Raw genomic sequence first — 15,524 nt, 5'->3', positions numbered from 1 at the left:
TTTGTCCCTGGCAGTTTATAGTTTTTGTAGTGCAGGGAGCGCAGAAGCAAACATAAGCAGGTCTGTCGATTGATGGTTTTCTTTCTTCTTTTCATTACAGAGAATTGGGGAAGATTTTCTAACGGATCTAAGCCAGCTCAAGAAGCTGCTAAGCTTTGTCAATGATGAGGCCTTCATCAGGGATGTCGCCAAAGTTAAACAGGTGGGGATGGCAGCATGTTAGCGAGAAACACTGTGATATGCTGGGCTGCGGTCAGGACAAACCGTATATGTTAATTGCTGGTTCTAAACATGTTCCAATGTATTTTAATTACTGTTTTTTTAACTAATTTGTTCTTGCAACTTTGTGTTTTCTAATTTTGCTTTAAAATATTGTAAGCTGCCTTACAGCTTGGGTGGAAGGTGGGATATAGATAAGTTATATAATCTAGAATCTCAGCCTAGACCAAACGGTGCAGCTAGAGTCAGACTTAAATGTCCTGGCCACTAACTTCAACCCCAAATTTCCTTTTGCCAGGAGAACAAGCAGAAGTTCTCAGCCTACTTGGAAAAACAGTACAAGGTGAAAATCAACCCTGCCTCTATTTTTGATGTGCACGTCAAAAGAATTCATGAATACAAGAGGCAGCTCCTCAATTGCCTGCATATCATCACACTCTACAACCGTGAGTAGCTTAGCCCAACAAAGCAGCAACTTCGGGGCTACGGAATGCTTTTGGACAAAAATATGCTTTTGGTCTCCTTCTTTGGAGGTCTTTAAGCAGAGGCTTGACAACCATATGTCAGGAGTGCTCTGATGGTGTTTCCTGCTTGGCAGGGGGTTGGACTCGATGGCCCTTGTGGTCTATTCCAACTCTATGATTCTATGATTCTAATCATAATAACATAGCACCAAATGTACGCAGGAGATGGGAAAACTAGCTTGTTGGGGAGATAGTCTTCTTTCTCTATCTAATGTGCGAAGTTTTCTTACATGCAAGGATGCTTTTGCAAGCATTCAGAAATGCAGTCACCCCACCTGCAGATTGAAGAGTAATAATAATAATAATTTATTATTTATACCCTGCCCATATGACTGGGTCTCCCTAGCCACTCTGGGTGGCTTCCAACCAAATATCAAAAACAATACAACGTCAGACGTTAAAAACTTCCCTAAACAGGGCCGCCTTCAGGTGTCTTTTAAAAGTAAAATAGTTGTTTATTGCCTTGACATCTTCTGGGAGGGCGTTCCACAGGGCAGGTGCCACTACTGAGAAGGCCCTCTGCCTGGTTCCCTGCAACCTCACTTCTCGCAGTGAAGGAACGGCCAGAAGCCCCTCGAAACTGGAACTCCAGTTTCCGGGCAGAGCAATGTGGGTGGAGACGCTCCTTCGGGTATACTGGGCCAAGACCCTTTAGGGCTTTAAAGGTCAGCACCAACACTTTGAATTGTGCTCGGAAACGTACTGGGAGCCAATGTATGTTCTCAGCGGCCACTCCCAGTCACTAGTCTAGCTGCTGCATTCTGGATAATGCCTTTGAATACTACTTGCTGGGAGTCGTGAATAGGGAGATGGCTGCTGCATTCATTCTCTGCTCGATGTCAGAACAGAATGCGTTGCCTGATCCTGCAGGTCTCTTACGTTCTTAATTTTGCCGTGTGTGTAGATTAGGCTTAAGAGCCGTGCCATTTTACTCTACAAGTATCGTCTGTGTGCCTCTCCACCAGCGATACTGCATTGTCTTTGGCTCAAGATCCCAGGGCAATGGGCTTTGCCACGCTGTGAAATTTCAGCCTTCGTAGATGCATGTTTAGGAACTTGATCAGAACCTCATGTAATTAATAGAAAGGGCTGGCAAACATCAGCTGACAGGCCAGAGCGAGAATGTGGATATCTTGCAGGAAGTCATCTGTGTGGTTTGCAGATCATGTGGCAGAATGTGATAAGAGCTAGACCACAGCTGATGAGAGCGAGGCGTTTATTTTGCAATGTTCTTATTGAGGCATCGTCCATCTTGCATTTAAAAGCACATCTCAAAATAATATTCTGCATAGCAACAGCCTTCGATGGCTGAGTTCCACCATTGCTTTTTTCTTTTTCTTTTTCTGCATTGCTTTTTATGAATGTATTTGCTAATCTGAGTGAGAGAAAAGAAAGACGAAAGAGAAAGGAGGGAAAAGGCCGCAAATCTCTTAATTAATATAATAGTTTTAACAAAAAGAATTAAGATGAAATAATTATATAAGTTGAAATAGGTTGGGCGGAGAGGAAACGCAACCTGTAATTTTCTCATTCCAATAATTGATAAAGAGAGACCATCTCTCAATGGGGTTATTGTTTTGTTGTTTTGGTTTACATGTGTTTTATCTTGTATTTTATTCTGTGAACTGCTCTGAGATCTTTTGATGAAGGGCGGTATATAGATTTAATAAATAAATAAATGACACTAATTAATCACCATATTGCTTTTCCCAGGCATCAGAAGAGACCCAAAAAAGTCCTGCGTGCCAAGAACAGTTATGATTGGAGGAAAGGTAAGGGACTTGATAGGTGGCGCTGTGGGTTAAACCACAGAGCCTAGGACTTGCCGATCAGAAGGTCGGCGGTTCGAATCCCCGCAACGGGGTGAGCTCCCATTGCTCGGTCCCTGCTCCTGCCAACCTAGCAGTTTGAAAGCACGTCAAAGTGCAAGTAGATAAATAGGCACCGCTCTCTGGCGGGAAGGTAAATGCTGTTTCCGTGCGCTGCTCTGGTTCGCCAGAAGCGGCTTAGTCACGCTGGCCACATGACCTGGAAGCTGTATGCCAGCTCCCTCGGCCAATAAAGCAAGATGAGCGCCTCAACCCCAGAGTCGGTCATGACTGGACCTAATGGTCAGGGGTCCCTTTACCTTTACCTTTAAGGGACTTGATGCTCAAGCAAGCTTTCTCCTCAGTAGCTGGGACAGTGTTTCCTAAACTGCAGACAAGCACATGCACACATTCCCTCCCTCGGTTAGCACCGGGAGTGTGTTCCATCTTGCTCCTGCAGGGTTTATTTTTCGAGCGTGTAAACATGAGAACTGCCCTGTTTTCCTGACTTTTAGACAGAGGCTCTGTTACCAGTGAATCTGTACAGCACCCCTCCTGAAGCTGTTTGCCTGATTACACACCCTGTCTCTTTCCCACCAATTCCCTTTTGATCCGCGTGTATCTTCCCTCTCTGCGTCCAGGCTGCCCCCGGCTACCACATGGCAAAAATGATCATCAGACTGATCACAGCCATTGGAGACGTCGTCAATAATGACCCTTACATAGGCGACAGGCTGAAAGTCATCTTCTTGGAGAACTACAGAGTGTCGCTTGCTGAGAAAGGTAAGAGGACGGAGATGTTCTTAGGCGTTGGCACAAGGCCTCTGGAGACTTTTTCCCCCCCAAAAAAATTATTGATTTTCCACATTTATCACAAAATGACATAACAAAACACACAACAAAGAAAAACACACTACAATACAATAAAATTAAACCCAGAGAAAAATTATTTCTTCAAATACCTAATTCTCTTAACATTGATAACTGACTTCCTCGAATCCCCTCTAACAGAATTTCATTATATCATCTTTATAACAGTTCTCCAAATTCATATTTCTAATAAAAGGCCTCTGGAGACTTTTGCCTTGGACTTTGGAACCAGGCAACACAGGTGTTGTAGTACTGAGCTACCATCTAGGCAAAGGGTGTCTGGGTGTTTTAAGTAGGGGAGAAGCATTTTTTACCAGAATATCTTTTTTTCACTCCGCCCCAGTGATCCCTGCTTCAGATCTGTCTGAGCAGATCTCCACCGCGGGGACTGAGGCTTCAGGAACAGGGAACATGAAATTCATGCTGAACGGAGCCCTCACCATCGGGACCATGGATGGCGCCAATGTAGAAATGGCCGAGGAGGCCGGAGAGGAGAATCTCTTCATCTTTGGCATGCGGGTGGAAGACGTGGAGGCGATGGATAAGAAAGGGTTTGTATGAACAGCCGCGTTAGCCTTGCGTCCTGGAAACAGGCTGTGTAGCAGGGATGGCTTTCCCTTGACGTCCCTTGGCCTTAGCCTTGCTTCAGCTGCATGAAAACTGCTCAGATTAAATGGAGCAAAGGAGACCTGTTTTGTGAGGTTGATGGGGGGACAGGACCTCAAACCCAGGGAAGGGATGGGGCCCTCCACACTTCTCACGCTCAGGACTCTCCACTGGCCACACCTCCTCCCTAGCCATGCCCTCTTTCTCCAAGCCACACCCCCTTGGTGGTCATCCTTTACACACACACACACCCTGGGTGTGGTTTTACCTGGCTGGAATTCTGGTGGTTGTGCTCCTTGATTGACTAAATGGAGAATAAAGAGGGGTCTGCGAGTGTGTAGGAACCAAAGACAACATTTACATTTGCCTCCAGCCCTGTCTGCTTGTGGCAAGTGGTCCCTACCAGGTTATACAGCCCTTGTTGGGGAAGGGCTGGGGGGAATCTTGGTTACCCCTTTTCTAAATCATTGCCACAAGATGTTTGCTCTGGTGATAGCAAGAGGACACACCATTCCAAAAAGAAATAGATTTTAAAAGTGTTGGTGTGGGAGAAGTTCTTCAAATACTACAGCAACTTACAAAAACACATAAGTGTCATGAGCACAGTACATAAGTCTATCGATCTGCTTGTGGGTTGCTTTGGACTAATTAACTCTACATAACTTGTACTAGATCTAATAATGGCAGACCGCTTGCTAATAATTAGCCGAGCCTATGCCCATTAATTTGACTTGGTGTCATCATGGACAATCGCTTCGAAATCAAGTCCAGTTCGTCAGTTATTTGGACTTGGGACAGCCCTGTCATTAGGCCGAGGGAGGCAGCCACCTCAGTCGGCAAATGCTTAGTGGTGGCAGAATGTTGGAGGGGAGCTGCGTGTGCCATGTGGCTTGCCTTCTGCCCCTCAAACTACCCTTACACTGCCCTCAGGTGTGGTGGAAGAGCCCGTCCCATCAACAGTGTTGACGCAAGGTCCAGCTGCCAGAATGTCATTTGCCTCAGGTGGTAAAATGTCTTGGGCCGGCCCTCTTTGGATCACTTTAGTACAGGGCTGTTAACTCCTTTGAGTGGCGCATATAAAGCAACGTGTTCTGCAAGCGGTGACGAGGAGGCCAAACATGTCATTTGTTTCCTCGTTTAGGTACAACGCTAAGGAATACTATGAGAGGATTCCAGAGCTCAAACAAGCTGTTGACCAAATTGGCAGCGGCTTCTTCTCACCAGATGATCCCGGGTGCTTCCGAGATGTCGTCGACATGCTTATGTATCATGACAGGTAAGAGGCAGCAATCATGCGCCTTCCCTGCATGCTCTAAACCAGGGTTAAGCAGTGGTATGTGTTTCATGGATAATAATAATAATAAATTTTTATTTATACCCCGCCCTTCCTGGTTCAGGAAACTGGGCTCAGGGCAGCTAACAACAAATTTAAAACACTTAATTGATGCTACAAAAAACAGCATAAAATGCGCTATAAAGCGTAAATAACAATAAAATCAAGAATCAAAAATTAACTTAGGGGGGAAATCCATCCAATAAACATTAGATGATCACCAGGGCTAGCTGGCTAAATTAGTCCCACTTGGGCCAGCGAGGAGACCAGGGGAGAACCAGCTGTGGGATCTCAGAGCGGGCAATCTTCACAAATCAGGGAGGGGGAGGGAAGAAAGGGGAACAAAAGATCAGGCTAAGTTCAAATTGAAAGCCAGGCGGAATAGCTCTGTCTTACAGGCCCTGCGGAAGGAAGTTAAATCCTGGAGGGCCCTGGTCTCATGGGACAGAGCATTCCACCAGAGCCCTCACTGAGAAGGCCCTGGCCCTGATGGAGGATAATCTAACTTCCTTAGGGCCCGGGACCTCTAAACTATGATTATTCATGGACCTTAAGGTCCTCTGCAGGGCATACCAGATGACATGCCATCCCTGGCTTCACTTTTCTGACAGTCCATGGTGTGGCTTTTCTATGCCTTTGCAGCCACCCAACTGGCTCTGTGTCTCCATATCACGTTACTATCGTCGAGAGGGAAATGGGCAGCTATTTATAATGGCTGACACTCATTTTATGTCAAAGGCGTATACACTTTTGTATATGCCCTGGCCTTTGCAATGGTGAGTATAAGAAAAAGCTGGAGAGAACACGCCTCTGAGGTCGCAGTTACTCTCAGACGCTTCTTTGTTTCAGGTTTAAGGTGTTTGCCGATTATGAAGCCTACATCAAAGCTCAAGGTCAAGTGGACAAGCTGTACATGGTAAGACCAACGTTCAAGAAGTTTTGAAGATTCAAAAAATGGGCTTATTTGTGAAATGGATAGAAGATTTATGGCTCTGGTATCCTAGGGTGAACTGAATGGTGGGAAAGGCCCCCCTCTGGTCAATGGGTTTGTAGACTGAAAAGTGCATTTCAGCAGTTTGGGTAGCCAAAATGTGAATTTCAGCCAGCAAAACGCTGTCTTCATTCATTCATTCATTCTGTATCCTACCTTTCTTTACAAAGATGCCTGAGGCAGCTAACCATGTAAAATGAAAAAAATATATTAGAAAACCATCTAAACACAGACAGAAGGGCAGATGATATACAGGTCAAGTAAGCAAGAGATCAATGATTTCTTCGAACAATAGTGAAACATCAATGGGGAAAGTGCCAGATTGTGGGCAGGGAGTTCCATGGCCAGGGTGGTAACACCGAGAAGGCCCTGATAGATTAAAGTAGGTTGGAGAGAGGCTATACAACAGGCCAGAGGAGGAAACAGGCCTTGGCTGCCATATATTCTGCTGCTGTAAGAGTGTTAGGTGCATACGACTATTCTATGGGGTTGTAGATTCCCAATTAAAGGTTAGCTATTACATACAGTGGTGTTGTTGTTTAGTCGTTTAGTCGTGTCCGACTCTTCGTGACCCCATGGACCAGAGCACGCCAGGCACTTCTGTCCTCCACTGCCTCCCGCAGTTTGATCAAACTCATGCTGGTAGCTTCAAGAACACCATCCAACCATCTCATTCTCTGTCGTCCCCTTCTCCTTGTGCCCTCCATCTTTCCCAACATCGGGGTCTTTTCCAGTATATACTGTATGCATACAGTATATACTGTATATACTGTATACTGTATACTGTATGCGTCTTTTAATTTCGTGACTGCTGTCACCATAAGGGATTTGGTTTAGATTGTATCTTACCTGTCCAGTGGTTTTTCCTACTTTCTTCAGTTTAAGCTTGAATTTTGCTATAAGAAGCTGATGATCTGAGCCACAGTCAGCTCCAGGTCTTGTTTTTGCTGACTGTATAGAGCTTCTCCATCTTTGGCTGCAGAGAATATAATTAATCAGTATAATTATGTATGTATACGCATACAGTATACAGTATATACAGTATATACAGTGGTACCTCAGGTTAAGTACTTAATTCGTTCTGGAGGTCTGTTCTTAACCTGAAACTGTTCTTAACCTGAAGCACCACTTTAGCTAATGGGGCCTCCTGCTGCTGCCGCGCTGCCGGAGCACAATTTCTGTTCTCATCCTGAAACAAAGTTCTTAACCTGAAGCACTATTTCTGGGTTATAGGAGTCTGTAACCTGAAGCGTATGTAACCCGAGGTACCACTGTATATGTATATTATATACATTTTAGGCACATCCATTTGACACACAACTGCCAACGTGCGCATTGTTTTGGCCCTGGGAGGGGATGGAACGTACTTAAGTGCGACTGTTGACACGTGAAATGACACAGAACACAACACCCACAAAAACAGAGTTGTCAGCTGGCAACTCTTAATTTGCGCACATTTGATGCACGCACGACCGCACACGCAGTGCTTGGCACTGAAAGAGGGTGGGGCGGACTTCTGCGCACGAAGACCCAGAACATAATCCCTGTGTAAATGGGGGCAGGGGGCTGCCTGTAATTATAGCCTGCATTGTGTCTTTTGTGGTTCCTCTGCTGAATCTACCAAACTTCCCACTCCTTTCCTTTCTAGAATCCCAGAGAGTGGACTAAAAAGGTAATCAAGAACATTGCGTGCTCTGGCAAGTTTTCCAGTGACAGGACAATTACCGAGTACGCCAGAGAGATCTGGGGGGTGGAGCCCTCTGCCGTGAAGATCCCTCCACCCAACATCCCGAGGGAGTAAGTCCGCTGCAAGAGGTGCATGCAAAGGCTCTGCTGCTCTGGCAATTCCTGCTTCCCAATGAATATTCCACAGATGAATTCAAAACGTGCATTTTACCACCCGCTGGGCTTCTCATATATTTATAAAAGGCATGGTGGTTACTTGAAAACGGAGGCAAACTGGTGCTCTGCAGGATTGCAGCCGATAAGCGTTGACCTTGTTGGCAGTGATAAGATTCTGAGCCTAAAGCAGGGAGCTTGAGTGAGGAAGGTGAGATGAGGCCATTCTCTCTTTTAAAACCCCTATTTAACCAATGCAACCTGCATGCATGTTCTGTATTATTGAGACGGTACCCGACTTCCCAGGCCCTTTTGCTCCCATGCCAGGCCACCCTGTTTAGTCAGGATATGCTTATGTCTGTCTGGGGGGTGGAAACTGCAAAGACAAGAGTTGGGTGCTGTCAAATGACTTACTTTGAACAAACATGTGCTGCCCTCTGTCGGAAGGTTAGGCCGGAACTCTTCAATGACCCCCAAAATAGAGAGATCTATTTCAGAGATCATGTTCTGAAGAAATTCCCATCCTTCCTGTTATTAGACGCCCAAACGGTTGTTATTAAGCTGCTCCAGTTTTAAACTGTCAATTTGCATGTGCTGAACTCAAGTGGGTTTTTTTAATCAAGAAGATCTCTCTCTCTATATATATCTATATATCTATATGGAAACTTCAGGCAACACGACACCCAAAGAACACCTGGGGGTTTAAGAAGGATGCTATTTAAGCAGTGCTGAAAGGACTATTGCTGTCATCTAGAGTGCAGACCATAACAACAAGTGAACATGAAGCTACCTGTAGTCCCCTAGATACTTGGCATTCTTCAAAAAAATCCTCACCAAAAAAGCCAAGATGCTGTTTTGAGCCACCAGCATCTGTGGTTTGTAGGCTCCTTTTGGCTTAGTGGGTCATCAGTAGTGCAGCTTTGATACAGAAGTTGCATTTCCTACAGGAGGGGTGGGGAACCTGTGGCCCTCCAGATGTTGGACTGTCCCATCATCCCTGACCATTGGCCAGGCTGACTGGGGGCTGATAGAAGATGGAGTCCAGCAACATCTGGAGGCCACCATATAGTCCATCCCTGTATTACACTCCAGTGTAGAAGACCACACCTGGCAATACATGCAGCTAGCTTGTTGGAGTCACAGCTCCACTCCCAGCCCTGTGGCCTTCATTCATCAGTTACTGTTTCTGGATCTCACATTCCTACCTTATTAAAAGAAAACAGCACCTATCGTTTGATTCCTTTTGAGTTTTAATTTCAGACCGTACCATTAGTTTTCCTGGCACCTGAGCCAGCCCTTTGCAGCCTGGGCTGCTAAATACCGTATTTTTTGCACCATAACACTCACTTTTTTCCTCCTAAAAAGTAAGGGAAAATGTCTGTGCGTGTTATGGAGGGAATGCCTACGGGTGGCATGCCTACGGATTTTCCTCCTCTAAAAACTACATGCGTGTTATGGTCGGGTGCGTGTTATAGAGCGAAAAATACGGTAAGTGGCTGCTCATTTCTAAGGGCTGGGGAAATGGTCTGAAAAAGTGGTTTGATTCCAGCTGGGCATGGACTGCCAACTCAACATGCACTTTAATGCAGAATACCAGGACCGGAAATGAATGTATGTTATTATATAAAATTCCAGAACCAGAGGGTTCATTAAAAGTGCTAGTTCCTTTTCCCCCCAGAAATCACCAGTAAATAATTGTATCTAGTTAGTATTAATTTGAAGAAATGCTGAAACACATGCCATATGAAACGACCACCCACATATATTTCCCACTTCTTATAGGGGTCTTAGTGGCCCTACCAAAAAAACATGATTGGCGTTATTAAAGTTGACCGTCTCTTTTGATGTGGTAATGCTTAAGCCAATGCAACGAGAATGCTCTGGGTATTGAATACCCCATAAAAATTAATAAATCAAAATGACACTAAATATGTTTTCAAAGCAAATTAAGTCATGTTACAAAAATTGATTGCTGAAAAAATCCATAAAACATAACTTTGTGAAACGAATATCTGAAAAGTAATGCCCTTCATTGTCATTTTCATTTCATGACAATCCACTGTATTTTCATCTTTAAAAGGTTTGTGTAGTTTTGCTGCAGCTTGTGCAAAGGAGCTATATTTCTGTATTTCTGCTGTAAAGTACAACACTTTCTGTTGTGTGGGCCACCAATTTGATTCAGTAAGCACCTGTGATAGACATTTAAATCTTGCATGTTTATGCAACATCCAAGTGTATTGTTGGATAAATCCTTCACTACAGCATCTTTGCAGTTAGAGCCTCCCAAAACACAGTTATGGTTGTTTTAGAAAAATGCATAAATGTATCTTTCTGAATCTAGCAGTGGGCATCAATTAATAACCTAAAAGGGAAAGTGTAGGGGTTGGAATATAATGTTTTGACAAATGAATTATTCCACCTTTCAGCACTGCTTGGCAGGTGCTGGTAGTGCAGCCCAGGAAGCTTGCATTTGCTTACCAAGATGGTGCCTTTCAGATGTTGTGGACTACAACTCCCATCATCCCTAGCCATTAGCCATGCTGGCTGGGGATGATGGGAGTTGAGGGAAGGGTGCTTTTTGTTTTGTTTCTACTTATATCCTTTGAATCTTTGTCTTACCTATGACCTTGGTAACTATGGGCTAGGGGTGTGGTACCAGAAATAATCACTATATAGAAAGATGTTAATGTTTATTGAGTACACAAACCTATGTGGTTACTTTAATATGCAATTGCCTCTTTTAATTGGCATACACTGTCTGACTTGTTGCTGTCACTTAAATACCAACTGCTTATTTTGCGCTACTATTAGTAAAAGAGAATGTTGAGAAAGCAGTTACCGTATTTTTCACTCCATAAGACGCACCTGACCATAAGACGCACCTAGTTTTTAGAGGAGGAAAACAAGAAAAAAAAAATATTCTGATCAAAACAGTAGATGTATGATTTTTGTGGTTCATGCTGTGGCCACAGACATGTGATTTGACGGTGAGTTTGGGGTAGCCCAATGCAAAAATCCTGAGGATCCATGTGGATCTGTGCTTTGTAACCACGTTTTTGTGCCACTGCGGCCCCACAAAACAGTGGATGCGTGATTTTTTGGTGCAGACTATAGCCATGGACATGCTATGTGATCTGATGGTGAATTTAGGGTGACCCAATGCAAAAATCCTGAGGATCCATGGGCTTTTACCTCCCCCCTCCCAGGCAGCCTCCTTTATTGCTAGTGTCCCTTATCTCCCTCCTGGTCGCTTGCCGATCAGCTGCTCAGTGGCTTTGTTTCTAAAAAAAAACACAATCTGCTTTTTGCCCCTGGGCAATTCAGCTCCAGGGACCACGCATTCGCTCCATAAGGCGCACAGACATTTCCCTTTACTTTTTAGGAGGAAAAACGTGTGTCTTATGGAGCAAAAAATACAATAGTGATCCTGTTAAAACCCTTTTGCCAGATTGTCCTTATATTTTACTCCACTCTTATTGAGACTTACCAATGCTGTTAACTGAGGACTTTTGTTGAAGCCCCCAGAGATGTTTCTGCGATATTGTCCTGGAATCTTCCTTTGGTTCTTTTACCAGACATTCCAAACTTCCTCTCACTTCTTCTCCCTCACTTGCCCAAGCCAAGAGATTCAGCTACCTAAGCAAAACTTTGGCCACCAAGCCACTCTGCCTTCCTTTCAGGTCTCCTTGCTTCTTCCTTGAACATCTGCTGTTGTCTTCTTCTTCTGGCTGTCCACCACAGACACCAAGCCCCAACCAACACGGACTGACCCAGACTGACTAGCCTCCAGCCTTATATGCCCCACCCTGTCTAGCCCCCAACCAATCACATGGTCTAACTAAATGTTCTAAACCTGCAACCACCAATCAGAATAGACATAACTCTCTAGCTTTCTTTTGCATACTCAGAGTTCCATCTCCAACTGCTCCTCAGATGTCAGTTAAAGTCCTCCAGTGATAGTTAAACCAACTCTCGCCTGACTAAACAGAAGATGTCCCCCCATATTACATTACAAAACAAATTACATTAACAAAACAAATAGACATTATAACAGAAGTTCAAATAAGCAGGATATATTCAAGGGGTCCTGTGAAGGCACCATGTGGGCTAGTCCTGTTAAAGAAACACTTCTTTAATCAGAGAGGGTCAGTCACTAAGTGCAAGAATTATTGAAATTATTCCCATTCTATTAAAGCAGAAAAGTTAATAGTTAAGGTGCTCTCATGCTTGAGTGGACTACAAACTTTAAATGCAGAGTATACTACATAGAATGAACCCAAGGGTATGAATATAAAGTCAAAGAACCAACTAGGTGACACTGTGGAATAAAAACAGCATTTGAGTGCGTAGAGAACAGCAAATTAACAAAAGATTGAAGACAGGGAAGAAAAGGTGGGGTGGAGAATGGCAAAGGTGAGAATCCTGATTAACCATGCTCTTTTTATAGCCTTCTGACAGAACCATCACAGGCCCCTTTTATAGTTTTCTGCCACCTCTACCCCCCCTCCAGATGTTGTTGAACTGCAATTCCATCAGCCCCAGGGCAAGTAAACAAGAACTGTAGTCTATGATATCTGGAGGACACCATAATGGTTGCCACATATCTGGAATGGTGCTACCACATCCTCATTGAACCCTCCAGGTGTACAACAGACTAATTTTGTGAGGTGACAAAGACCTTGCCTAAGGCCACCAGACACAGCTGCCTCTAATTCAAACCCAGCTCTTTCAACTCCAAATGCAGTGGACAAAAAATAGGTTTAAAATAACTGAAGTTCCCTGCTTCGGCTAGGGCTTGCAGAAAGGCCATCCATCGAAAGAGTCCCTACCTTCCTTGCCTTGCAAGTTTGCTCCGTAGGTTCCCATAAGAAGAATGAATGTTGACCCTTCTTAATCATTCCAAGAAATAAAGATGGCTTAACTAAAACAGCAGGAAGCCAGCAAGTTTATAAGCAAACAATAGGAAATGCTTGGCTGTAAAGACATTTCCAAGAGGAGTGGAGAGGTTTGCAGCAACCCAGTGTACACCATCTCTTCATCGATTGATGGAGGTTTATACATGTAAACATACTTTTAAGGGCATTTGAGACAAGGGCTAGAATCTGCTATCTCCATTTATGCTAAGTAGGCTTGTGGAAATCAACTCTGTATTCCAACCTCCTTGTTAGGAAGCAACCATTCTGCTTGCCTTCCTTTGCATATGCAAATCTGTCCCTCCATTGAAGTGAGTGGGAGAGCCCCTACCAACACACAAGCACACTTGGTGGCCTGGAGTTGATACATCATGTGCTTTTCATTTATTTTACCAAAAGCAGAACAAACAATTGAAGGATTTCCTGGAAGGACGGTTTTGGAATTTGAACATTAGTGCTGTTAATCTCACCCTTGATGGAACGGTTTATAGTTTGATTACAGGTCAGTATTTGTGTGCCTTGTCCTGATGTGTCCATCTAAAACTCCAGATAGAGGGTTGTGTCTAACATTGGCATAGACAGTTGAAATTAATGGACATTACTAATTCCAGTCTATTATTTTCAATGTGTTTAACTCAGCTGGATACAACCCAAGGGAATGACATTGTGCTCTCTTGAGTGTTTCTCATTATATCTATTTAAATATACTTTTAAGCAATCAGGAACATCTCTCTCTAATGATAATAGCACTGTCCCGCATTGAGTCTCAAGCATAAAACGTCACATGCAGACATTCCCACTTTGCAATGCAACTTTGTTTATATGGCCTAAAAACCCAACCTAGTAATTAACTTGTACTGCAAAGATGGCATTTCTTCAGACAAGAGTGGGCTGGAGTAGCAGAACTGGATCATTAATGAAGATCTCTGACTTAACCAAAACAGTCCATTGCTTGCAAAATAAATGTTGTTTGTCACTCTCATAGCACTTTCAAAACTTTTGAGGTTTTGAGTTTGTGTATGTGTGTGTTTGATATACTACTGTCAATCTCTTGTGCTCTCAAAATTATTAAAAGTCACACAGCCATCCATTGTAGTCACTCTTTATTTCCCTATGCATTGTACAGAATTATTGCATTACATGGACACGTGAATGGACGTGAATGCATTACATGGACATGTGAATGGACATTGAGTGGGATTAAGCAGGGCTTTTTTTTTTTTTTAACGACTGCCGGCATAATCTCATGTAGTTCTGCTGGTTTGGTTTCCATAGAACGGGAACCTGTACATCAAAATATTCTTAACAGGGTGGCTTATCCTAATGAGAAGAATGGGGGAAAGGCTTTGGGGGGAAAGGCCATCCAGTGAAGTCTATTGGAAGATTAGGACGTATATAGGGTTGCCATTATGTCCTCTTTTTCCAGGACACGTCCTCCTTTTCATGGGTATGTAAAATGAGTCTCATCACATAGCGATCTATAGTTAAAAGTAGAAGTCAGCAAATGTGTCCTCTTTTTTTGTTCTTAAAAATATGGCAACCCTATATAGAAGGAAGTCCTTCTTCACACACTGCAGTTAAATTGTGGGCTAGGCCACCAACTTGGCTGCCTTGAAAAGAAAACTTAAGACAATTTAATGAGTGTCTTTCAATGGCAACCATTCATGATGGCTATATACTACATCCAGTATCAGGCTTCTGAATTCCAGCTGATAGGGAACAACAGCAGGAAAGGGTTTTTTCATTCATGACCTGCTTGAAGGAAATGAGCAATAGAGATGGCTTGACCCTGTCGCATTATCTCCCCCCACCTCACAAACTCTGTATGTTTAAGTATAATCTGCTAAGTAACATTTAATATATCTGACCAAGTAGGCTCGGGTCCAGAAAATCTTGGGCCACAATCAATGTTAGCCCTTAAGAGTATCATCAGGCTCAGAAACAGAGCCCAAGTTGTGGGTGTCACCACTAACTTTTCCAGGAGTGTACACTTTGGTAGGAATTCAGGAGTATTAAATCCTCAGTTACATAGCTCTACCACCAGGGGACGGATCATTACTGAACACAGAAGTATTCCATTTTGCTTGCAGCTCTTTGTAAACAGATATCAGTCAACGGGAGGTCACAAGACTTGCAACAGAACAAACAAATACGGACAGACTAGCTACATACGAACGATTTGCATGTCGACGCAAATTAAGAATGGATAAATATGAAAAAAATCTGGAAGGAATACTTAAGCGATAAAGCGGACAGTGGTAGGAAGTAAGGGGAGGAGAGGTGGGGAAATATTGTTTAAAAGGTGTAGTTATAGGTATATCAGTACTCAAATCTGTTTTGTTAAATTGTGTTATTAGTGTTATTGTAGTTTTTGTTGTATGTGTTTTTTGTGGTTGTTTGTATTGAAAAAATTGATTAAAA

The 15,524-nt window shown here is 43.5% G+C and overlaps 1 protein-coding gene across 3 annotated transcripts in view; it reads left to right on the top strand.

The window, feature by feature from the left end:
• Positions 1 to 14,191, top strand: part of PYGB (glycogen phosphorylase B) — a 50,381-nt gene extending 36,190 nt beyond the window's left edge. For 2 of the 3 annotated variants that reach the window (XM_081188509.1, XM_081188511.1), the window contains 9 exons: positions 101 to 202; positions 518 to 665; positions 2,457 to 2,515; positions 3,193 to 3,334; positions 3,765 to 3,972; positions 5,169 to 5,303; positions 6,210 to 6,276; positions 8,000 to 9,512; positions 9,684 to 14,191. In XM_081188509.1, the coding sequence (XP_081044635.1) occupies positions 101 to 202; positions 518 to 665; positions 2,457 to 2,515; positions 3,193 to 3,334; positions 3,765 to 3,972; positions 5,169 to 5,303; positions 6,210 to 6,276; positions 8,000 to 8,152 (1,014 nt within the window). In that variant the 3' untranslated portion in view covers positions 8,153 to 9,512; positions 9,684 to 14,191. The remainder of the gene's footprint in view (positions 1 to 100; positions 203 to 517; positions 666 to 2,456; positions 2,516 to 3,192; positions 3,335 to 3,764; positions 3,973 to 5,168; positions 5,304 to 6,209; positions 6,277 to 7,999; positions 9,513 to 9,683) is intronic. The other variant, XM_081188510.1, reaches the window with a different exon arrangement.
• Positions 14,192 to 15,524: the final 1,333 nt, after the last annotated feature.

This window comes from Podarcis bocagei (assembly GCF_964188305.1).
Source record: "Podarcis bocagei genome assembly, chromosome: 3".
Lineage (NCBI taxonomy): Eukaryota > Metazoa > Chordata > Lepidosauria > Squamata > Lacertidae > Podarcis > Podarcis bocagei.
The sequence above is the reverse complement of the archived record's forward strand: the minus strand, read 5'-3'. Positions and strand labels throughout refer to the sequence as shown.